Source organism: Ornithorhynchus anatinus, chromosome X5, assembly GCF_004115215.2.
Source record: "Ornithorhynchus anatinus isolate Pmale09 chromosome X5, mOrnAna1.pri.v4, whole genome shotgun sequence".
NCBI lineage: Eukaryota > Metazoa > Chordata > Mammalia > Monotremata > Ornithorhynchidae > Ornithorhynchus > Ornithorhynchus anatinus.
In genome coordinates, this window is record NC_041753.1 from 14,036,140 (window position 1) to 14,061,726 (window position 25,587).

At 45.0% G+C, this 25,587-nt stretch overlaps 1 protein-coding gene across 2 annotated transcripts in view; it reads left to right on the top strand.

Moving 5' to 3' along the window:
- The window catches only part of PAX5 (paired box 5), a 251,331-nt gene extending 244,084 nt beyond the window's left edge, over window positions 1-7,247 (top strand). For both annotated transcript variants that reach the window (XM_029056299.1, XM_029056300.1), the window contains one exon: window positions 6,594-7,247. In XM_029056299.1, coding sequence (XP_028912132.1) covers window positions 6,594-6,670 — 77 coding nt within the window. In that variant the 3' untranslated portion in view covers window positions 6,671-7,247. The remainder of the gene's footprint in view (window positions 1-6,593) is intronic.
- The last annotated feature ends 18,340 nt before the right edge of the window (window positions 7,248-25,587 follow it).

Consider the following 25,587-nt stretch of genomic DNA (forward strand, 5'->3'; position numbering starts at 1 on the left):
TATAGATATATGCACACGATTTATAAAGTAGATAGAATAATAAATATGTACCTATATACACAAGTGCTGTGGGGTGGGTAGGGGGGTAGAGCAGAGGGAGGGAGAAGGGACGATGAGGAGGGGAGGAGGAGCAGAGGAAAAGGGGGACTCAGACTGGGAAGGCCTCCTGGAGGAGGTGAACTTTCAGTAGGGCTTTGAAGGGGAGAAGAGAGCTAGTTTGGCAGATGTGAGGAGGGAGGGAATTCCAGGCCAGAGGTCGACGGCGGGACAGGCGAGAACGAGGCACAGTGAGGTTAGCGGCGGCGGAGGAGCAGAGTGTGCAAGCTGGGCTGTAGAAGGAGAGAATGGAGGTGAGGTAGGAGGGGGCAAGGTGATGGACAGCTTTGAAGCCAGTAGTGAGAAGATTTTGCTTCATACGAAGGTTGATAGGCAACCACTGGAGATTTTTGAGGAAGGGGGGCGGTGATACGCCCAGAGCGTTTCTCTAGAAAGGTAATCCAGGCAGCAGAGTGAAGTATAGACTGAAGCGGGGAGAGACAGGAGGTTGGGAGATCAGAAAGGATGCTGATACAGTAATCCAGTCGGGATGCGATGAGTGACTGTACTAACGAGGTAGCGGTTTGGAAGGAGAGGAAAGAGCGGATCTTGGCGATGTCGTGAAGGTGAGACCGGCAGGTTTTGGTGACGGATTGGCTATGCGGGGTGAATGAGAGAGCGGCTCAGAGAAGGTGGGTGTACAGGTATTTGATTGCCTGTGAGTCTTCTTGGAAGATTCTGGATTGAGTGAAAGAGCTCTTTTTGTTTCTCATAAGCAATCACATGATTAAGTGCTTGGCCAGAGGAGAACATGCTGTAATAATGCACTGTATAATATTTACATATATGGGATATGTCACTTAATGGAGAATGGACATTTAATGAAGTTCATCAATCTTTGTGACCCGCGTATCTTCTGTATTCCACAGTGACAATGAGAAAGTCCAGTGATGGACGTGTAGGATTTTTAAAGTTCAGCTTTGTGCCCTTGGTGATTTCAAATTTGGGGAGCAGTCAATTAATGGTCATGTAATTTACACTTTCTACTCAAGCATTTCCGATCAGGCGCTGCCTGAGTCAGTTGCATTGGGTGTGCTAAAATGAAAGCATGAGCTAAAACGCCGATGGGGTGTTGTTACCTCCCTGGGGATGTTCTAGCACTGCCCGTTGGGCTCATAAAAAATGTTCCAGTGGAATTAAATCGAAACAGATATTACAGAATGTAAATCTCTTGGCTCTGTGGCCTAGTGAAGAGAACATAGGTCAGAGTGTCAGGAGGTAGAATTCTGTTCCATGATTGGTTTCTCTGTGTGAGCTTGAGTACATCACTTACCTTCAGTGCCTTAGTTTTTCCATCTGTAAAATTGACTTGTAATAATAACTGTGGTATTTATATAGCACTGTATTAAGCACTGAGGTATATACAAGATAACCAAGTTGGTCACTGCACTTCAAAAATAATGTAGAGAAACTGGAGAAGGCACATGAGCAAAGTGATTAAAAGTATTTAAGGGAAGGAAATCAGGTCCTGCAAGGAAAGGTTAAAGGAGCTGGGGTTGTTAGCCTGGAGAAGAGAGGGTAAGGAGTGACTTAAATTCCAGCTGGAGTATTAGAACAGTGCTTGGCACATAGTAAGCGCTTAACAAATGCTATCTTCATTATTATTATGATGGTTTTTATATGGAGAATGCTGGCTAGTTTGGTTTTTTTAATTATTAAACCAGTGCCAGGCACTGTACTAAGTGTTGGGGTCGATCCAAGCTAATCAGGATGGACATAGTCCCATATCCCACGTGGGGCTCACTGTCTTAATCCCCATTTTACGGATGAGGTAACTGAGGCACAGAGAAGTTAAGTGACTTGTCTGTGATCACACAGCAGACAAGTGAAGCCTGGATTAGAACCCAGGTCCTCTGACTCCCAGGCCCCTGCTCTTTCCATTAAGTCACACTGCTTCTCTAGTTTTTCAGTGAAAACTGAACAAGAAGAAATGCAGAGATTTCAGTTGAACACAAGAAAGAACTATCTGGTTATTAGGGTAATTTAAAAAAAAAAAAATGAGCGGGCCTGCCAAAATCGGCATTAGAAATCAGTGGTGATTTCTTTTGACTTGCTCATAAGGCACCACAATTTAATCAGTTGTGTTGACTGAGTGCTTACTGTGTGAAGAGCACTGTCCTGAGCAATTGACAGAGTACAGTATAACAGAGTCGATACCAAAAATTTTCTAAATTTCTGAACCTACCCCGTTTGTCCAGTTATGAGCCATTATAGCAGTTAGCCATTCCAGAAGCGTTCTTTTTGTTAACCGGCAGCACCGGTGAAGGGGCCGATCACCTGGGCGTAGCTTTGTGCACAGCAAGACGGGATAGAAAAATCCCCGCTGTTCATGCGTACGCGGGGACAGGTCACTGACTCACTTGAGCTGTAGCCGATTACGTCCCCAAGTTCAGTGGTTAGTTACAATTGATACTGAGCAGAATGGACTTTGGCTCTTGACCAAATTGATAGGGCAGGTGAGGATGGCGGAGGGAGGGATCTACCTAGGTCCTTCCTGCCCTATTGTTCTGGGCTGGAGGCTCAGCCTCTAGGGGAGAGAAGTTTCCTATTTGAATCCACCGGCAAATGTATTGTGCGTGTGGGACAGACCTGCAAAGGGAGATGAGGGTTGGGTAGGCAGTGGGGAAGTGTGGCTGAGGCCTGTATAGGCATTCCTTCGAACCAGGATTTGCCCCAGTAAGAAGCGCCATCAGTGAATCAGACTAAGCGTCCCTCCGGTCCAGTGTTCTGTCTCTAACGGGCAACAAGATCCTTGAAGGAACCGTATTGTCCTACTTGATACCCATCTCAGTGATTACAGATGTACCATCTAACATCTCCGACTTCCCCTTCTTCATCCCTAACTTTCCTCCGATAAACCCATTAAAGCCTCCTGCAAGGAATTTATCCAAACCTCTCTTGAACCTACTGATATTATCGACCTGCACACTTATTGTGAAAATGAATTCTGTGTTTACTACCTGTTCTTTCCACTCTTATTCTGTCTGCTGTTTTCAAATTAATGGACATCTCTTAGGAAAATTTAGAAGATTTAGAACTTCAGAATCTTTCAGCTCCCAAAGGTTTCCCCACTCCTCACAAACAGGACTGTGCCCCGAAAGCGGAACTTCAGAATTAAGACAAAATAGCAGAAACGTTGAAATTAATCCAGTGACACAAATCCTAGTTTTATAAAGAAGGAAATCACGTAAATAGAATATGGCTTTCAAACGATCATTAAGAATGTCTTACGTGTTCTTTTTAGTTTTCAGTTTTTCGCCTTTACTGTCAGGGTTCAGTGATTTGGCTTTTTACAACTTCGGTATAAAAATTCAAATTAAGAAAGAGAGCGTTTGGTTATTACTTAGGTTTCAGCTTGGAGTTCCTCTACCTCTGATAAAAGTAACAAGCAAATCTATCTATCATCCATCCATTGTGTCCATCCATCTTTATCTTTCTTTATAGCATATGTCATGGCACTCTGCCACTGAACCAATAAAGCTAACCAAGTGAGGTTTGCCTTTGATTATTTTAAAAATGGGGAGAAATTTTTCATTTGGGGTCAAAACTGCTGCATAAATTTCACTGGCAGTTAAAATTCATTTTTACCCGCAAGTGACAATGGTAATGCAGTAACTTATGTTGAAGGAGGCAGAAAGATGAAAATATCTTTCCAAGAAACTGTAAGGTAGATGAAAGACCGAGAGTCACGTAGGTTGAAATTTTTGTTGAAATCCCAAATAGTGGAAGTCTTGTGACACCCAGTGCAAGCTCCTTGAGAACATCGAGGCCTTTCCCATAGCAACGCCTCCTAAACCCAGAGTCTCCCACACAGTGGGGCCCACCTTCCGCTAGTTAACTTCACCGTGTGCTGTTCAAAGTCAAACGGAGGGAGACTAAGCCAACTCCTGGCTATGAATTCGGATAGGAGAGTCGAGAGAAGGGAGACAGCCTTACCAGGCCAGGAGATCTGAGTTCTAGTCCCAGCTGTCCCAGTGACCTTGATCTGGGGGAACTTGGGCGAGTCACTTAACCTCTCTGGGCCTCAGTTTCCTCAGCTATAACCTGAAAATGAGATACCTACCCTCCTACACTTCCAAGAGAATCATGGCTTAGTGGATGGAGCAGGGGCCTGGGAGTCAGAAGGACCTGGGTTCTAGTCCCGGCTCTGCCACGTGTCTCCTGTGTGACCTTGGGCAAGTCACCTAACTTCTCTAGGCCTCAATTCCCTCATCTGATCACGGGGATTAAGAGGGTGAGCCAATATGGGACGGGGACTGGGTCCAACCTGATTAACTTGTATCTGCCCCAGCGCTTAGAAGAGTGCTTGGCACATAGTAAGTGTTAACAGATACCATAATGAATTTATTAATTAGATTGTGCACCCTATGCAGGACAGGTACCATGTCAGATCTGTGTATCTTCTGTGTATAATAAATAATAATAATGATGGCATTTGTTAAGCACTTACTATATGCCAAGCACTGTTCTAAGCTCTGGGGGACATGCAAGGTAATCAGGTTGTCCCACATGGGGCTCACAGTCTTAATCCCCATTTTACAGAGGAGGGAACTGAGGCACAGTGAACTTAAGTGACTTGCCCAAAGTCACACAGCAGACAAGTGGCGGAGCCGGGATTAGAACCCACGGCCTCCGACTCCCAGGCCCGTGCCCTTTCCACTAAGCCACGCTGCTTCTCATAGGAGTTGGCGTGTATGCCAACTCTTGGCACATACTAAGTACTTAATAGATGCCATTCATATATAGACATATGAAAGTATTTGGGGAACCAATGTAGAAAGGAAGGGAACCCTCTCATGTGGGTTAGATGGCAGTTTTAGGCTGTACAGAGCAAGGGCGTTACAAAATCTGTGGTATTTGTTAAGCACGCACTATGTGCCAGGCACTGTACTAAGCAAAATCACTCCATTAATTTATCTTCAAGGAGTATTGAAAACAGATTTTTGAAATGCAGCGGAAGCATTCCATTTCATCATCGTCATCGGCATTTAGTGAGTGCGTACAATATACAGAGTACTGTGAGCTTGGGAGCATACGTTAAAAGGACAAAGGGCAGCCCCTGCCATCGAGGAACTTCTAGGTCAGTGATGGAAGTTCATAAGAAAAAAAAATCAAACACAATCATTTCAGAGGACCCGCAGGTGAAGCTGGAAAACTGAGAATCTGTTTGGTTTTTTTGGTCTGAGTTTTCCAAAGTGCAAAAACCAAAAATCAAGTCCCAAGAAGCAAAAGCAGTAGATGCGGTAAACTCAGCCGGTCACTTGAGAAACACAGCGTGCCAGCTCCAGCCCGAGTTGTTGTATTCAGAGAGAGGGGATAGCTCGGCGGCTCATTTGTTAATGCCCAACGTCTTTGGGTCGATGTTTAACCGACCGACCATAGAATTAAACGAATTCGATGTGTGGGTGCCCACAGACACACTCTTCATGCTGCTTTCATTTCTCCGTTGCCTAAAGAAGGGTATCAACCATGGAGAGCGACCGACGGCCGAGTCCAAATTAAGATGGCTCCTTGTGGCCTGGTCTCCGGGAAGTCCTGTTTTTGGAAGTAGAACTGCTACGTATTTTCCTTGTGATTTTCTTCCCAGTTTGCCTGTAGTACGGAACGGAATACGGACACGGCGCCTATGTTTCTCCCAGCACCCGGTGAACTTGATGGATGTGGTAGTTCAATCTGAAAATCATTATCCAAGCCTAAAAAAAATACTTTTCGGGCGGCTTAAAATGCTCTGGGAAACTGCCGTGATGCTCCTTTTCCCTTTTCCCGTGGGTAACCACAGCTAGAGACTTGACGCCGTGGTCATTAGTAACCGTGACGTGCCATCCGGGCAACGGGAAAGGGGTCAGTATCGTGGTGGCTCGCTATTCACCTCCTTTCGGAGGCAGGGGGGCCAGTGGCTCTCCCAGTGACCCGATGCAACCCAGCCAGAAATGGTAGTAAGGATTGGTCTTCCTAGATCAGGGCCCTCTGGAACCGTACAGATTCTCAAGGGAGATGGGATCCTTTCGCAGTGCAGAGGTGGCACCGGAGAACTCTAACCACAGCGCTTCTTGGCATCGCTATTTTTTTCCCCCTGTTCTCCTGAGAAACCTCCAAATTGTCTGTCTGTTCCTCTTCTGGTAGCAGTGCCTCAGGGCTGATAGTCTCAGGCTACGACTCTGACAAAGATAGTGAACCACACGTCCACCTAATCTACCCCCTCCCTGACTTTTATTGAGCAACGCCCTCCCCCGCCCCCCCCCCCCAAGTCTACAGAATCCCCTTGGTCTTGAAGAGGTCAGGGCAGCTGATGCCGAAATTGCCGACACCTGGCGCGGATCTGCAGGAGGGAAAGTTGAAGTGGAGGCCCGTGCCTCTGATTCGGCATCCGTTGCAAACGCGACCTCAGCGGCCCAGACGGTGCTAGCCGGGGACCCTGTCCAGGATGTGGAAGTGTCCTTTACGCAGGCCTCGTTCTGCCCTTAATGGGATCTTCACAGCCCTCTTTTCTCTTCCAGGCTCTCCTTACTACTACAGTGCTGCCGCCCGTGGAGCCGCCCCCCCAGCAGCTGCCACTGCCTATGACCGCCACTGACCCGATCAGTCGAGAACTCGAGCACTTACTGCCCATATCATCTGGCACGACGGCATTCGAATCACTGAGACATAACCAAGCCAATTAGACTGGAGGAGAGGAACAAAAGAATGTCCAATAGGAATCCACAAGAGAATGTCCGATAGGAATCCACGAGAAAATAATTCAATAGGAATCCATAGACTCGACTGAGATTGTCTTCCCTACAAGGGGGTGAACTGATATGTGTTTTTTTTTTGTTTTTTTTTTTAAGGAAATCATTGAGATTTTACTAAAGTTGACTGGGTCTCAAAAAAACCGACCGACCGACGGACCGAAAAACAGTTCTGCTGACATTCCGTTTTGTTTGAAGGACCGGGCTGTTTGTTGTGAGCAGCCTGCCAGCCCCCGGACCTATTGCCTCTGGTTGTTTCCAATTGCACCCGAGGAAGAGCAAACCAGATGGGATCTTGAGCAGTCCATTCCAGGGGGTCCCTTTCAAGTGCATTGACACTGGCTGTCTAGCTTGCCCTGGGCATCGAGGTGTTTGGTAAGGAAAGATTGCTCTATTCAACTTAAACAGCATTGATGTAAATAACCTCTTGCTTCTTTGTGTTACTATTAGTGTGGCTTAGCGTAAGTGGCAACGTAGTATGAAGTATGAGTTCGAAATACATCTGAAAATGTGTTTTGAATCTGGTGCACCGAGTCGAGAATTCAGTAAGCTTTAACTAACATTGAACCAGGTAAACATTCATCGTGGCTGTATTTGGGGCTGATGTTATTTCTGTACGCAGTATCATATATGATAGTCATGTGTGGACATATGTGGTGGCACTAAGCACTTGCAAAAACTGAAAGACGTAGGCAAGTTGTGACATTTCACAGCTGAATATTAATGGATGTTTATTTCTAATCTTAATTAGTACTTGGAACAAATTTTCTGGTTTAAAGTGAAAACATCTCAAAGAAGGAATTCCTAATTAGCAACTGACACACTTCTGTGTACATCTCAATAGGCAGGTGAAAACCCACTCATTCTGTAAAGGAGAAGGGGGAAGAAAAAGAAAAACCCCAATTCCCCGGGTGATGATCTGTCACGGTAATAGCTGAAGTCATTTTAGGCTTGGCATCACCATACGCACCGAAGTGCAAACGCCGCTTGAAAAATGAAGTTCATTTGGAGAACGCACAGTTGTAGTTGTTTACGGTGTTACTATTTGGGAATCGGGGCTTTTCCTGAGCTGACGCATAAGCGCATTCGCAGATCTGTTTTTCCACCCCAATGAGAACGACGACCACCAATGGAACCGAGTGACATTTTGTTCACAACCCATTTTTTCTAGGGCCAATGAACAGAAGAAGAGCAGTTCACAAATGATTGGCTAAGGTCCTCATCAATCACCAGCTATGAACCCATAAAACCTAGAGTCATTTTTTTCCAAGGAACAGCCAGACTCCGCTTACTTTGGGCTTATGTTGGTGACTGCTGTGTAGCTTGTGAACCGTTCATCTACCAAAGAAATCCCAACAGGACTCTGATCGGTGTTGTCGCAGTTGTAGGTGAAATGAATGAACGGTGGATTTTTCCCAAATAATAACGCTCTGGGCCCTTCCTTAGGAGTAAAGGGTTTTCTCTGAACCGAGGCGAACCCAGATAGAACCGACCGGTATCAGTTTTATAATACCGATGGCCCTTTTATTGCTATTGTCCCATCAGTTTCAAGTGCCACCATGATCCTTACGTTGGAGCCTCACCTGGGGCGGAAACACTGCTATTTAAGACAAATGTCAGCGACCGAGTACTTCTTTCATTTCTCAGAACTGTATATGGATTCCTCCCAACCCTCTGTTTCAAACCTTTTCGATATGTACTCATATAGGACTCTAGCACTCTGTTTTAGAGCAAGTCACTGTTAGTTATGTCCCAGTCTTCAGAGTCTACGACTTATCCCTAAATCTTTTTAAAAATTGTATCTATTAATATATTCAATCACAAAGGTGAAGAAGGACCTGTAGAGAGAGAAGAAATCATTTAGAGGGTCAGCTCACAGATTTGAATTTCTCTGCTACAGGCATCACGTTACTCACGACCGTCTCTTTCTCTCAATTGAGGTGGCACCATCGATATTTTGAGAGAAACTCGAAGTTGTGCCCAGTGCTGAAAGTAAAAACAAAAAAAAATAAAAAAAAAAAACCAAACAAAAAAACCCAAAAAAACCCAAAACCAACAAAAAACAAAAAAAAAAACAAAAAACATTTCTAAATGAAACGCCGAAACGCCGGCAGGCTTCCCTAGCTCGGGGGCTAGCTGGATTTTCGGGGTGGGGAGGGGGAGAGTTGTGGGGTGGGTGGTCAGCTAAAGGAGATGACACCAGGCTGTGACACAGCCCAGTGCCTCGGGCGGAGCCCAGTGGGAGAGGCGAGGCTACCGCTGCCGGTGACCGGAGTCACGGCAGGGGATCGAGGTGGTGAAGTTTTTCTTAAAGCGGAGCTGAGTTCTGGCCAGTTCCAGCTTACTTCCAGCACTGGTTGTGCCGCTGCTCCTCAACGGGACACATTTTCTTGATTTCGTAGGAGTCATCTGTCTTCAGATTTTACGAGTATTTGGCCCAGGGACTGTATCTGCCAGGTGAAACCAAGGGGTGTTACGTATAGGCTAAATACCCATGCTGGTAACGTAAAGATAGGTAAATTTCTAGCCTACTATAGTTATGATTGTTAAACTTCAACCCATGGATGTAACTAACCACACCTATTTGCAAAATACATCGAGATATGTCATCAGTACACACTCCACTCCCAAAGCCAGCAAGCTGGCTGCGTTGATCTCTATACTCTTAAATAGGGCACGTTACAAAACTACCGCATAGTTTGGAGGGTGTTTACCAGAATCAGCCATCGGAGGATTAGTGAAGAAGTGACCCTCTGCTGGCTTTTTCCCCCCTCGGCGTATGGTTTGGTAGTGATGAAGGGCAGTTCATCCATTTGTTACTGCAGCGTTTTTCCCCATTGTTTGTACGATTAGTATATTGTATGGTATAGTATATTATTCACTGTTTGTGTGAACTCTTGCTCACTCACGTGGTTTGCTGAGTAGTTAGCTCAGGCTAGATGCATCACATGCTTTCATCTGCATCAACCAGAAATTAATGGGAAAAAAAAAAAGATCTCACCGAAGGGTTTCTGGTACATGCCTGTGCATAGACTGTATATATATAAAACACATGGGCACAGACGTATTTTCTCCTCATGAAAACCCCTTTCCCTGTATAGCAAGGTTAATTTTAATCGATTTCAATATGCGATTAATCACTCTGAGGTTCATAGAGATGCTTGGAAATTCCATCGGAAATATGCTGTGCTTTATTGAATGCGGTGACCAATGGTGGCAGGGTGACAGGCTGGGCAGCTATCTGGCCGGTGGCATCTCGGACACGGTGCCTTGTCAGTAGATCTTCTGTATCTCCAGGAACCTTCATTCCATTGCAAGTGCATTTTGGGTTTATAAATAATTAATTTGGGCATATGACTCTTCCACCCTGCCCCCTGACACACAAAAGGCATGGTGATAGTATATGAAGACCCCAAATCCCTTTCTCAGGCCCCCTTAATTGTGGGATGGGGTTTAGGGTGTGTGGAGTGTGTGATTTAATGAGAACACAAATTATCCCATAATTCTATATATTAGGGTTAGATTCGACAGCACGATCACCTTAAATCGGAGACAGATGGTAATGGGGTAATACTCTTTTGGGGTGACTTCAGTTTTGGGGTGGTTTTTAACTTCAGAAGTTTTTGTAGTTTGGCTCAAATCAAGAGGAACCCTGAAATACTCAGATGCTTATGCAAAGGTTATCCAGTTCTTCTGGGGTTTCATCCAACTCGTTGTAGCACACCATCCTTCCTAGATCATCCCTTCCCCACAGAACTCATTCCTCTCTGGACTTCTCCAGTGCCCAGGAGAATGGAGAAGCTGCCTGGAAAGCCGAATGGGAACCATGGCAGAGGGAGTCCAGTGGGTTCTAGGGAAGGCTCGTATGCGGGCTTAATGGAATTCGTGTTACAGGGGAAGCTTTCGAAGTTCTAGTTGATGGAGGCGAGACCCCTGGGGTGGGGGTTGAGGAGTGCTCTTGTTAGAACTTCATTAAACTTTCAGATGGTATTTGGGAACACCCACAAAACTTCTTTCCTAGGACATCCGCGCCTCTTACATTGTTAGCTACAGCATTTCCTCCCGTAGACTCTTATCTGTGGTACTTAAAATGCTTTTCTACCGTACGGGGCTTTTGGTGATGCAGAATACACAGTGAATCTAAGTATATCTCCTGTATGTCATTTTAGCTAGAACTTGGCGAATCATCAAGGGTCACGTTGCACAGAATCAAAAAAAAAATGTATTAGAAGGGACAGATCCTGTAAAGAAAAAAAAAAAATCCACAAATGAGACATTTTATAACGTAGTTGGAAGGTTGAGGCAATGTTTGTGATCATAAACAAGGTTTATAAATTTAGTGGGAACATTGGATTTTCTGCTAGAATCACATTTCAGGGACACTTAAGGTGTGACTGACACAATGACCTAGTGGATCACTGTTGTTTTGGCCCTTACAGAGCCAAGCGTGGTTATAATCTGGACTCGCCACTGGTCAGGTGAGCTCGTAACATGGGCTTTTCAGTCATCAAGAAATGGTCCAGGTGAATTGTTTTTATTTTATCATATACTTTGTCATCCTTGTGCCCAGAAGCTTTTAAAAACTAAGGGTGCATTTTTAAAAAAAATAATATATTTGGAAAGGTGGACAGCTAGGCCATGCATCCATATCCCACTTCCAGTACTGAGATTTTTGTCACTAGTACTCTGGGCTTTCTTTATCTTAAAGATGAATCAGCTAGATTGGTCTCCTGGGCTCTGACGTTGTCAGATGTCCATTCGCTTGGGGAACTTTTCGGATTCCCTCATGGGATAGCGTGAATTGCAGAACCTTTGGCGGTGGGGGGCAATTTCCTCTTCTAATGGGATTATTCTCTTAAAAGGTTGAAGATCTGGTGGAAAGCATGAATGGCATTCTTAACAGATTGAGCGATTTCACTTCTTATTCTCAGCTGAACTTACTGTGCAGTTGGGAGAAAAAGAAGACAATCCTAATTTCTTGCAACCTGATATCTTTTAGGCTTCCCTGCTAAACCTCTTATATTATCCAGATGCATCTTTCAAAGGGAGTTACTGCAACTTGAGTAGGAAATGAAGCAAATCAATTCATCAGTGGTATTTATTGAGTGCTTACTTGGTACGGAGTGCTGTACTGAGCACTCGAGAGAGGATAATACAGTCGGTAGACATGATCCTTGCCTTCAAGGAGCTTACGGTCTATTGGAGGAGCTTATTGTCTAACTCTTTGATTTAAAACTCTTTGATTTATTACTGGTGAACCCTAAAAATAAGCTGTGGTAACCAGGTCTAGGTAAAGGGAGGTGGAGGGAGAGGAAGAGAGAGCGAGCGAGCGAACATGCATGCATAATAATTCTACTTTGGTGACTCTGGTTTTCCTGTTAAATTCCTATTATTTCATGTCAGTTGCCCCATTCGGGCAGTGAGTTCATTTTAGACAAACCAGGTCTCATTCCTTGAGAAATATCTGGAAATAGTAAGTGAATCTGAATCGTGCTACAGACAAAATAGTGCAGGAGCTTGGAATGCTCATGGAATGAGGTACGCAGGGAAGGTGACCAGACCCCTGTAGGTACGTGGCTGTGGCCATGGGATATTGGGTGTCTCTTGTTCAAGTAATTGTCACACTTTCTGCCACGTCCCTCATCTTCTCCGAAAGTACCATTAAGAATGAATGATTTTTGTATGATAGACTTTTGATTTACAAACTGTGCATTTCCCCTGGAGTGGAACAGAAAGGAAACCATTTAATGGCTCTCTTATTTTCAAGCATGAATACGTTTTAATGAAAGTATTTTATTGTATTTGGGGAAGTGAAGGCTTGAACATTCCAGCCAATCAATAGCCAATTAATTGTTATAAAGCTAAAAAAATAAACTCCATGTCCATTTAAAAATGTAGCACAAAAAGATCAAAATCATTTAGTATCGCTTTACCCTTTGAATTAATCCAACTTGACACACAAACACCGAATAACATACCCATCAGACGCATGCTTGAAACGTGAAACGCAAAGCATTTATTCTCGGCTGGCCCAGCTGCCGAATCTTGTCTCTGCTCTTCAGTCATTAGTCACCTGAAAAAAATTACTGTGAATGCCGTACAGTATTCTGGTCCCAGAGTCAGAGAGAAAGTAGATAGCAGGACACTTCTACTGACCTGGAGGATGCGTGGGCTTGTTTCCGCTATGCGTAGACTTTATAGTCTTAGCCGTGCCTGCTATCTCTCTGGACTTCCAACCTTCTGTTCCTTGTATGCCTAGGTCTCAAACCACCTGGAAATTGGCCAGTGAGGGATTGAAATTCTTTCATTTGCTTTGCTCAGTCTTGTACTGGAAGAAACTCTGCCCTGGCTTTCCCTTTCTAGTGGCCTTTGTACATTCCCGAAATTACAGAAATGCATTGCATTGCAACCAGAATTCATTGCCGGGAGAACACAGCGTTTTGCTTTTTTAAAATTCTTTTTGGCAGTCCAGTCCACTTTGTCTTAGGGACTTCCAGCATCAAAGAAATAAGTATCTATTGTATCCGCCAAAGTTTGTGATGCCTGCATAGAAGCTTACTTGTAAAAAAAAAAAAAAAAAAGTACAAAAAACAAAAAAAATCCATAAAAATACAATTAAATTGCCTTTGAAAGTAGGAGACAAACCTGTCTCCAAACAGATGAAAAAAATGCTTCTTAAAAATGTGTATGTTTTGTATTCTTTTTTTCTAGTAGAAAAAGAACTGACTTGAAATCTTGGTGTTTTTTTCCTTAGTGCTGTGTGTTGCTTTTGTGTGTAATAATATTTGAATGTAATTACAGCAGTGCCAATTTGCCAAAGATGTCAAACATATTTTTCTTTTTGAGAGGGTGGGGAGCTGGGGTTGCGGGAGGGATTGTGGGACTATGGGACAAGGGGTTTCTTTTCTTTCCTTTTCTTTCAATATTTCTTTCTTGTTGACACTGGAATTTGTGATTTTATTCTAAGTTAAATGGTTGACTGCAACACTTTCTTTTAGATTAGTTGACGAAACATGCAATAAGATTGGCGTAGTTTCAGTATCTGTGTGTCTTTTCATGAGTGACTGTTACTTGTGAACAATTGATTTTATGTAACCTTTATGTGAGATAATTATTTGTAAATATTTACCATAATTTTATTGGTTCCGAAAATAAAAGTAATTTTTTTAAGTTGAAAAAAATCTGATCTCACTTTGTTTTTATCATTGAATGATACTCGACTCTTCCATATTCTTGGCACAGCCACTGTTTTCCGAAGATCTTAATGGGCGGGACTGCCCAGATGCTGACCAGAGAGACAGTGGTTTAAGGTCTCTGACGCCTCAAAAGATTCGATTTCTATTCAAAAGGTCAGGCCAGATTGGATCTTGGCAATTCTACTGGCAAACTGATCAGAAAGTTCCCCTAGAGGGGACTGGGCAACTCTTTCATTGCACAGACAAATGGGGAGGGACGACGAGGAGGCAAAAGGGCCTCGTCAGTGCCTGGAACAATTCTACCAGATGAGATGTGGCACGGGCCATGACAGGACTGCTGAGTCTCATGCTGGGCTTTGGTCTCCGTCTCAAAATGTATTTTATCTGAATTGATCATCATCATCATCATCACGTGCAGAATAGATATTACAAATATATATATATATATATGCTATACACGCATACATATATATATATATATATATATCTGTGCGTATCGAGAGAGAGAAAAAGAGCTGTCCTTTGCGTCCAAAGTCGACGCTACTACTGATGAGGCTGAAAAAAAAGCAACGCATGACTTTTGTCTGCTTGCGAAGCCTACACCCATGAGCCTTTGTTCAAAAGGAGGGAAACCCTCTCTAGAAAGAGGAATATCCAGAACCCAATTTGATGAGCTGTCCCTCATCAGGAAGTCTTATATCGCTCAGGGCTGCCGTGTCAACTTTGGTTCCTGCCAGCTCATGGGCAAAAGATGTCATCCTCTTTGTCGGATAATGGCTGTTGTCATCTGTGGTCCTTCGGTCAACCTGGTTTGGGCTTGGGTGAAGCAGGCGATTTTTCGGCCACCGTTTCCGGTCTCCCTCCCCATTCAGGGTGAGCGGTGCATTCCTAAATAGGACTGCTCAGAAACCCTGGGAAATTACTCAGTGGTGTTTCAGCCTCTTCAGCAACTGAACACCCATTGCTCTGGGCAGCCTATTCGCGTAGGACTTGTCGTCAGGCAGGTTTGCCCGTCATTGACAGGACGTGCGCTTGAGTTGTTTTTCCAGTAGTGGTGGTGAGTTGCACTGAGCAATCCACGCTCCCTCACCCGTTTCCTTCTAACTAGCAGCACCCGCTGTGAGACAGCCGGCTAGGGTTCTGGATGCGGCCTGTGTCCACGGAGCAGAATATCACTGGGTACCTTCCTCAGCAGCCGCCTCCGCCGTGCTCTTGCCTGTTTCGTGTGCCAGGGCTGAGCGGGGCACTCACGTCTGCTGTAAAGACCCCTGGGGTCTTGCAATATAGGTTCTACAATGCTATTCGAATGACCCACTGCCCAAATGAAGTCAACAAAGGAAACTGAGAAATTAAAACCGAGAAAAATCAGGAGTCTACGGGCCGAGGTGCACCCGGAGAGCTCATTCCTGGACCGTGGAGGCGTTGCCCTCAATCAGAGGAAATGGCAGGACACATTCCGACAGTACCACAGACCAGACCTTCCCCACCGAAGAGCCAGCAAAAGCCCCTTTTCATTGCTTTCCCTAGTCTCACCTACTCAGCTCCTCCCAGTTCGGTCCCTGCTTAGAACTCGGGGGTGGAGAGGTGGGGGTGGGTTGGAGGCGGTTGGAGGGGCGGAGGGGAGGGCCTGCAGTTGATCAGCTGCCAGTCGGCAACCGGGTTACCAAGGGGAATGTTCTGACGCATAACAGTAAAGGAAACCAGAGTCTCGGCCCTAATGGAACTCTTGGAATAAGAGGGAGAAAATGTACGGAAAGATTCAACCGTGATCAGTGGAAAAAACCTGAACAAATAAGCTGTCACTGGTTCCAGTGAGGGTCCATCCGGCCCACTCTTCTGTCTCTATGGCAGAGGCGCAGGATACTTGGCATCAAGATGCATGGAGGAGGCCTCGTTGACTCCAGCCCAATGTTTCGGGATGGACCGTCTAACATCCCTAACGCTCCCTCCCTCTCGTAACCCGTTACGGACCGCTCATGATGAATGTCTCCAAATCCCCCTCGATTCTTCTCTTGTTTCTTTAAGAGAAGAAACAAAACATCCACACTGCCCGGTTAGCAGATTCCAAGTCTTTCATGACTGAACTGAAATTTCTTTCCAGCCCAGGGACTCAGAGTTTTGAAATGTTCCATGATGTCCTAAGCTCTGGGCTTACTTTGGGAATGGGGCTTGCCAGGACTCAGGTTGGGCCCCTATGCTGAAGTGCCCGCACCTTTGGGCAGAGACAGGGAGCTCTAAGGTGCAAAAGGACGCAAAAGGGGAACACCATAATTCAAAAATGGCCTCACCTGTCGTCATTAAGTGGATTTTGTCTCACTTTACACAACTCAGCTTCCGTCTAGTTGAGTGGAACCTTTGCAAGATCTGGGACCACCGCACTTCCTGCCAAAATAGAGGAATTTCTTCTCCTCAAATCTTGCTCCTCCTCACCCTTTCGAGCCTTGCATCCAGGAAGTAGTTTGTCGGGGTGGAACCTGGAAGAGCTACAGGTATTCAGTCCCCTAGCCCCTCTCCTAGTGTGTGTGCGCGTGTGTGTGTGTGTGTATCTATATCTATATACGTATATATCTGCACGTAAAAACAAAGCCATCCTTCGTTTGTGAAGATGACGCTACTGCTGGTGAGATCCCGGCTGGCCGAAAAGACCGATGTGCGACCCACGCTCCCCGCTGCATCGTTTGCACGTAAAGACCCCGCACTCCCTGCTGCATTGTTTGCACGTGAAGACAGCTCCTTGCTGTGCTGATGGGTTTGCCCCATGTCAGGGTCTGTCTCTATTTTTGAGACTGGACTGCCTCTTGGTATCCCGGTCTTCCCGAAGCCTTTGCTCAAGGAGAGCAAGCCCTCTCCCGATTCCCGCCCACCGGGCTAGTCAGTCTGGTGTGGTGATTTCCTAACAGTCTATATTGCATTATTTGAGACTGTGCTTCACTGTCTTTAAATTGTTTATTCTGCCCTCCCAGCTGGCGTGGCCATCCTTTCAGTTCACCATACAGCAGCAGCTTGGGTATCCTGCTATCATCCACTCTCCTCGCATGTCCTGCCCAGCGAAGCTGTGTTGCTGTGAGTATTGCTTCAATGCTGGTGACCTGTCTGCATTCCAGGACGTCATTGGTGGTAATCTTGTCCTGCCATTTGATGTTGAGTGTGGTTCATAGGTGACATTGTCGAAACTGCCGAAGAAGCTGGATGTAGTAGGTCCAGGTTGGATACCACAGAAATCTTACGGACCTTCGACTTGGTATGGAGCTTGATGACTCATGGTCACCGCACTGTCTTACAGTCTGCTGAATGCCATGCTTGCCATTTAAGTTCTCTTTTCTACTTCTTTGTCTATCCACACATCGTTGGAGAAGGTGCTGCCTTGGTATCAGAATCCATTGACTGCATTAAGGTCTGGATTGCATCAGATCTATCTATAGAGTGAAAATCTTTGGTTTGTGTGTATCTTTTTCTAGGTAGAGGCTGGTATAAAACTTCTGCTTTCTTCAGACATTAGCACTGTGTTGATTCTTCCAAGTGATTCGTGATCATTTGAATGTGTTTTGGGGTACGTGCCTCAAGGGCTAAGTCATCTGCAAATAGCAGTTCCTGAGCGACTGCCTCAGATGTTTTTTGTGAGGCTCATAGCCTGCTTTGTTGAAAAAAACGAATTCTGGTGACTTAAAGGCATATTCTGACTCCAGTTTCCAGATCTCTCATGGTATCCGCAAGCATGGCAGGGTAGAAGAGTTTGAACAGGACTGGACCTACCACACAGCCCTGCTTCACTCTGACAGTGATGGACCTAAAAATCATCGGACAGAGCACTCTGGACTCTGACTTGACCGACAAACTCTTGTGGAGTACCCTCAGGGTCTTGGTGGATTTCTCGGGGGCATCCAGTTTTGGCTAAACGATTTTCAGAGCCCTGGTCTGTCGACAGTGTCGAGTGCTTTTGTAAAATCTACAAATTAAGCAATAACTAAGCCTTATAGGGATTTAGAACCCTTCCCCAGTCAGAGGGGAGGGAGGGAAGGTCTCTTTTGCATTTCTCTGATCTGTGGAATTTTGTCTTTATGGGTTCCGTTCAGGTGAACTGATCAGACGAGGCCTCATAGCGAGGATGTGGGTCACCCTCTAATTGCGCCAAGTAAGTAATGGTATTTATTGAGCCCTTCATGTGTGCAGAGCACTGTACTAAGCCCTTGGGAGAGTCCCATACAATAGAGTTGATAGATTTGATGCCTGCCCGCAAGGAACTTCTGGAGAACAGCTGTGATTCCCTTCCAGCAACTTTGTTGGTTGGCGATATTTGAAAGTAATGAGTAGTGGAGGCGGCAGCCACACTGGCATTCGTTGAGGGCTTACGGTATGGACTAAGTGCTAGGGAGAGTCAGAAGAGCATTGACTAAACCCAGTTCCTGACCCATATGGGGCTCATCATCAAGAGGAGGCAGGGGAAAAAAATGCACAGGGAAAGAATAACAGGGTAAATTCAGCAAAAACAACATCGGGGAGGCTAGGAGTGTACCCCTGCTGGAAAAGAACTGTCCTCAGCCTCCTCACTGCTCTAGGCAGGACTGTCCCTGTCTTAAACGGTCATAACCTTTCCAGCATACTCAGTGCCGGGCAGGGTCATTTTCCCACCCTCCACCCTTGTGGAGGGTGGGGCTGCTGAACAAATTATTGTAATATTTCAAAATCACCTGGTGGGAGAGTTGAGAGTAAGAGAGGTGCCGAATGAGTCGCACCTCTCACTCTCGGCTTAGCCGTCCTTCTCTTCTCTATCTGTTCCGTTTTGGGACCTCCGACCTGCTACTTAGCAGCTCCCAACCTTACTTTGTTTGCTGCACTGTGGGTAAGCCCACATAGGTCATAACTACGTTGTGTGTGAATGTGGGTGTGTTTCCAGTTTCCTTTTCAAAGAGAACTATCATATATCCTCACTGAGTTTTCCACTCTGCATTTCTCTGTGATTGAGTCGATATGAACTTGCCTGTGCATAAATGTTTCACTTGTTCTGTAAGTCATGAAAGCGCGAGGCTTTGCGAAACCTACTGGGGGAAGAGGTCCGTAGTTGTACTTGGTCATTTTTTAGCTATGGGGTTTGTTCATTTATCTGGTTTGGTTGTTTCGGATGTTGGTACCTACTATTAAAATTATATTTTTATTCTCTGGTGTATCCTATTCCTTCAGCACGCCATATCTGGACTGTTCACGGGGCTGAGGCGTTGCACGAAGCGTCGCAACTGCCGTGATCTCTAGAGAGTTTTTCCTTTTTCTGGCACTAGTACTTTGGAGTCAAATATTTTGCCCTATCGTAGTTTGCGCAGCACCAAATCACAAGCGAGAACAAGTGGAAGTGACCGTGACTTCTGTGAAACACCCGGGAGTATCCAGTACCAAACCCTGCATTACTGTCAGGGGATCTCGCCGCTCCTCCATTTTTGACAAGATCCTAGCCGGAGTCCTCTTGGAGCAATGAAGACCATCTTTAACCATGCAGTCCCGGAATCATAATGTAACTTCAGATCCCAGTGCGGCACAGCGGACATTTGTCGCACACCGGGACATGCGAAATGCAGGGAACAGCCTCAAGACCTCTCAACCGTGTTCTGTGGCAACTACTGAAAAGGTCTGGTTGCCCAGAAAGGTTGATCAAGATCCTCAGACTACTCCGCAATGATGTGGCTGATTACATCAGAATGGGAGGTGACTTTTGGCACCACACCAATGGATCAGTGAAGGAAAGTAGGGCTGCGTACCACGTCCCGTCCTTTTTAACCTATTCTACAAAGTCCAGCTCCAGGAGGCAACAAGGAATTTGGAAGTGGCTGTGAGAAGACAGTTCCAGTCCCCTGGGAAACTCAACTCAACAGACAGAGAGCACCTCCAAAGATCCTTGGATCACTTCAACCAGAGCTCCTCTACACTGATGACTGTGCTATGGAAGCGTGTGCGCGCGCGCGCGCACACACACACACACACACACAAAGCCATGTAGATAAATTTGGGAAGCCCTTCTCAGAATTAGCAATGAATTCTGGATTGAGGTTGACCGAAGAAGACGCAAGATAGGTACCAGTCCACAGCCCACAAGCCCTACACAAAGTCAAGGATCAACATCAGCGCCACACTGATGCCATCACTGAATTCTGTTACTCGAATAGCAGGCTTTCTAACGATGAAAGGATAGACAAGGAAGTACAGAATGGAATCGAGCAGGCGAGTGCGTCTTTGGGGAGGCCCAAAGACAGTATGACACCTTTGTGGCATCAAGATTCAGACCAAACTGAAGATATATAGGACAATTGTAACATCCAACCTTTTTATGGCTGCGAAACCTGGACCCACCAAAGATGCCACATTTGACTTTTAGAGCGGATCCACCAACACCACCTCTGCACACAACTTCACTTTAAGTAGCAAGACAGGATCGCAAACAATGAGGTCCTGGAATACAGTCAGACCACCAGCACTGGAGAAATGCTCATCGCATCACACCTTGGCCGAACGGAGCGTGTGAGGAAGATGGATGACGGCAGGAAAGCCCAACAACTGCTCTGTGATGAACTGAGAAGGGGTAACTGTAAAAAAGGTGAATAGAAGAAATGCTGTAGGGCCACAAGCAGGAGAAACTGCAAATGTTGCTGCAATCAGAAATGGGATGACTGGGTTAGAGTGGATGCTTTGGCAAGGATGTGATATCAAGACAAAGAAAACAGTGCCAGGCACTATGAATAACGACGGCGGAACTGCAGCAGGGGACAACTTTATGTGGCAGAAGGGTTCGTCGATCATACAATGGTCTCATCGGCCAAATCGCCATATAGATAAAATCTCACCATCAGTAGCATCTTCTCTGAATTCAATGGACAGCTTTCTCTCTATCTTCGAAGATGACGATGATGACATCTCCCACCAAGACCATGAGATGAGCCTTGGCCCTGAGACTTCAAGAGCGAGAACTTGAGTGAAGGAATTAATTTTAGTGATAGTGGCTGGCGTAATGCCCGTGACACTCTCTCATTACTGCCAGGTCGGGTGCGGAGTGAGATGAGCGAGTCCAGTGTGATCTTTAATTATAAAAGGTGTATTGACAGTGAGATGCTACTGACAGTGAGATCCCAGAAGATAGTCCAGCCTGCGGGGGCGTTGACCCTTATGTCAGTGGCGAAAAGCAGTTCTTCAGTACCCAGTTGCCTCCAGCGCAATGCTGAGCACAAGCTGAAGAAACTTGGCACCCACACACAGCTGCAGGACACTGACTGGAGCCCTAGTATTTTCAGAGAATGAAATTGACTCCTCGAGCCTCTAATCGCCTCACAGGAAGGAATGGAGGAGGACCTGAGTCACGGTTCAAATTTTCTAGGTGCCACAGTCCTGGAAGCTATAAAAATGCAGAATTAAATGCTGACCATTTTCTGAACACTTTTTGGGCTCAGGCACTGTAGGGAGAGTCATAAGATTCCCTCTGTTTCTCAACTCTTTCCATCCAGATTAATGAGCAATTCACTTCAATTAGTAGTGATTTTTTGAGCGCCGAGTGTGTGCAGATTACTGTACTAAGTGCTTGGGAGAGTGCAGTTAAGCTCCTGGTCCTCAAATGGCCTACATTCTAATGGAGGGAGATTGGCCAAAAGAAGAGGCGTTCGCAGTACGCCGTGGTTGTTGATAGGCAAAGTACTGAATAGTGAATAAATAAGTGGAAGCTATTGTCAAGAATTTTCAATGAGCGTTAAGGTGTGTAAGAAGAAATACTAAGGTTGACTGTTGGATGACTGCAAACTGGAAAGGTGAAATTTAATCAAGAAATGCCTTCTGAAAGAGTTAAGTTTCCAGGAGGGCTTTGAAGATGGGGAGAGCAGTGGTCTGAGGGTTTTGCAGTTGGATGGAGTTCCAGGCAAGAGGTAGAAGGTGAATAAGGGTTGCAGATGGAAGAGTTGAGAAACAGCGCAGCAAAGTTAGCCAGGGAGGAGCAAAGAGTGTGAACGAGAGTGAAGTGGGGGAAGAAGGCTAAGAAGAGGGAGTAGGTGATTCAGTGCTTTCAAGCCAATGGTTAGGAGTTTTCATTCGAAGCAGAGAGGAATGGATAACCACTGGAGGCTTTTGAAGAATGGAGAGAGGTGTGTAGAATGTTTTGGAAAAATGATCTGGGCAGCAGAGTGAAGTATGAACTGGAGAGGGTAGAGACTGGAGGTAGGGAGATCAGCAAGGAAGCTGATACAGTAATCAAGTTGGAATATAATGAGCGTCTGGACATAGGTGGTGGCTATTTGGTGAGGAAGGGCCCCATTTGGGAAATGTGGTGGAGGAAAAATCAACAGGACTTAGTGACAGATGATGTGGGAGTTGAAAGACAGCAAGGAATACTTCTGGGACGGGGAGGATGGTAGTGTTGTTGACGGTGACGGAATATTTTAGAGGAAAGACGAGGATGTCGATTTGATACATATTGAGCCTGAAATGCCAGCATTTACATCTATATAGCGATGTTGTTGAGGAATCTTAAAATGTGGGCTTGACCAGCAAGAGAGACTTTGGGGCTGGTGAGGTAGATTTGAGAATCATCCACCTTGAGGTGGTAGCTGGAGCCAAGGGAGCAGATGAGCTCTTCAAGAGAAATCAAGATTGGATAGTGTTTCTAGGAGAAGGGAGATGGGGCAAAAGTTTGAAGGTGCAGTGGGACCAAGAGGAGGCATTTTTTAATGAAGGAAAGAGTTAAGCACATGTCTGGCGGCAGAGGAGAAAGCAGCTTCAGAATATAAGCGGTTGAAAATGGTAGTTAGGGGAGGAGGAAGAAGAATGAGAGCAAGTACTTTTAGAAGGTGAGAGGGAAAGGGGTTGTAGGCATCAGGTAGAGGAGGTAGATTTTGAAAGTAGGTGGAAGGATGAAACATGGGTTGTTGGAGTGGAAGGGAGTTGGGGAGGGGGATTTGGGGGAACTCATGTCTGATGGTTTACATTTTACCAACAGAGTTTTTGGTGAAATAATCATGGGCAAGAAAGGGGACCCTGGGGACTCGAAGAGGAAGTTAAAAGTTTCAAATCATTGGTGGGGCACTCTGGGTGGGAGTTGATGAAGGAGCGAACGTGTCTATCAAATCTGTTGTATCGTACTCTCCTGAGTGCTTAGTGCAGTGCTCTGAATGCAGTAAGCCCTCAATAAATACTACCGATTGATAGATTGATTGAAGAGAAGCACACAATATTCCTGAGCCGAAGAAAGCTGTAGCAGCGGAGGATGAATTTGATAGTAGCATGGTTTCTTGATTTTACCAAGAGCAAATAGCAGCACAGACCCAGGAAGGGAGGAAGCATACTGAGTGATGGACGGATGTGGGGTATATGAGTGAGTTTAATTATCTTGACTAAGCAGAACTTGTCGTCTTTCTCCTTCTTATTTTGGTTAATTTACTGAAACATAACATTTTCGAAGAAATCACTTTACGTGTCGTTGAAACGTTGTATTTGGAGGTCTTGTCTGGGTGAGATATTCCAAAATGCTCCGGGAATGAGGGTTAAAAATGAAGCAAGGTTAAGTTTTAATGGTGAAGACTTAATTACTGAACCAAGAATTTAAATGTAAAGAAAGAGTTTGGGGGTTTTGTGGAAGGCCAGGTTCGTTCGCATTTTATTTTGCTTTGCGTGACCTAGAAACTCGTAATGCAAATAGAAACTGAGTTCAGAGATCTAAGTTTCTGCCACTGAGGTAAAATGCTATACTAATCCAGGCTACTTAGAAGTGTCCAAATTTATTTATGTTCCTTTAACATTCTGAAATCACAGCATAAGCATAATTTTAATTGCCTAATTTAAATATCTGTCCACCTCCAAGCCAATGCTAAAGCTCAGAAACAATTCTAACCACCAATTCACAAAACTGAGGTAAACAAAACAGGATTGCTTTCATTTCCTTTCTTCCATGTCACTCCTGAAAGAAACAAAAAAAAGCAAAATGGAAAAAAAAATTCAACAGAAAAAAAAATTTACAATCAGCAATTGCAATGTCACCATGTCCTATCAATATCTGATTTTCTTTCCTATGTTATTCATGAGTAGGAGAGGAAATCTAAATTTAATTTGCCCCAGAAATTCAGCCTAAACAATATTTTAACCTATGATGCACAAACCACATGTAAGAATAATTTAAACTTTTGTTTACAGAACTACTGAAGGGAAGAGAAAAATGGGGACAGATTCCTGTTTGTGAATTAATGGAAATGTCTGAATAACCCCCAGGGGAATTTACTGTGCCCTAAAGAACTGAGACACCGCTAGTTAATTTTTAAGCACTTGTATCAAGATCTGTGTCACAATGTTATACCCACGCAGGAAACTCTGCAGGTATTTGAGATTCCCAATTCTGACTGCAATTTTTATTTTTCTGCCATAGGTATGTCAGGCAAATCTATGAGTTGAGAAGGCAGAGTTTAGTTCATTCCCTGTAAAACCTTTCCCGCTTTGTATCTGAAATGCCTTTCAGACCTGCTGAAGGCACCTGCTGCAGATTCAAATACTTCACCCGGTTTCTTCTGGAGGTACAGAGGATGTTTTCTTCCCTTTAGGCGTTAGGCTCCATAGGGCTCCTTTCATCAAAAATGCCCTTCAGACATGCAAATATGTCTCTAATGGAAGTTTCCATACAAATGGCTATTGTCTAATATGCCCCAGGCTTGTCATTCAGACTTAGCGTGAATAGAAAATGAAGGCCACCACCTAAATATGGGAAAATATGGATACTCCTGCAGTCTTTACAGGCAAGGGCAATATTTCCTGAACCTCTGGCTGAGCAAGTCAGTAGCATAAATACATGGGTTAAAACCAAACAACAACAGCCACCCAGGGGCTTAACCTCCAGCATAATTGGCGTTCTTGAGCCCTGGAAAACTGAATCCCATACTTCCATAAGCACCCATAGAAAGAAACATATAATAATGAAATGCATCCCATAATCAGGAGTGCTTACTTCACCCCTTCCAAAGTAGGAAATTAAGCTTGGCAACAGGTCACGTTAAGAGCCGCCATGAACCTCCAGCGTTCTGTTGTTTAAAGTCAGCTTTACGGTTGGGAAATTTCCAGGGTCTTCTCGGGATTCAGTTGTAAAGGCCAACAGCCTCTATGTGGAGGTAGGATTGTGAGTGGTAGGAAAGCAGTTTCTTTATGAAGATTTGCCTCTGCAACCAGAATGAATTTTCCAGATGCACGTGTGTCTTTGTTTTTGACTCTCTGGGTGATTCTTCTAGTGACACAGATGACGATGGTGGTGAACGTCTTCTCACTGAAAACCTTCTAACAGTAATGGTTTATGGTTCTGCTCACACTGATAGCGTTAAAATGAACAGAACATCATCGAAAGATCATTCTATTAATAACCCTTTGGGATCCCTCCTCAGTCCTTAAGTAGCATGAAATGAATGGGACAGTTAATTTGGGCTGCCTCTAAATTTTGGCGGCAGCACAAGAAAAAGACGGTTACCACGGCCTCCATGGACGTGAGTGGCTGGGGTGCTTGTCTACCAACTCTGTTGTATTGTACTCTCCCAAGCCCTTTAGTATAATACTCTGCACATAGAAAGCACTCA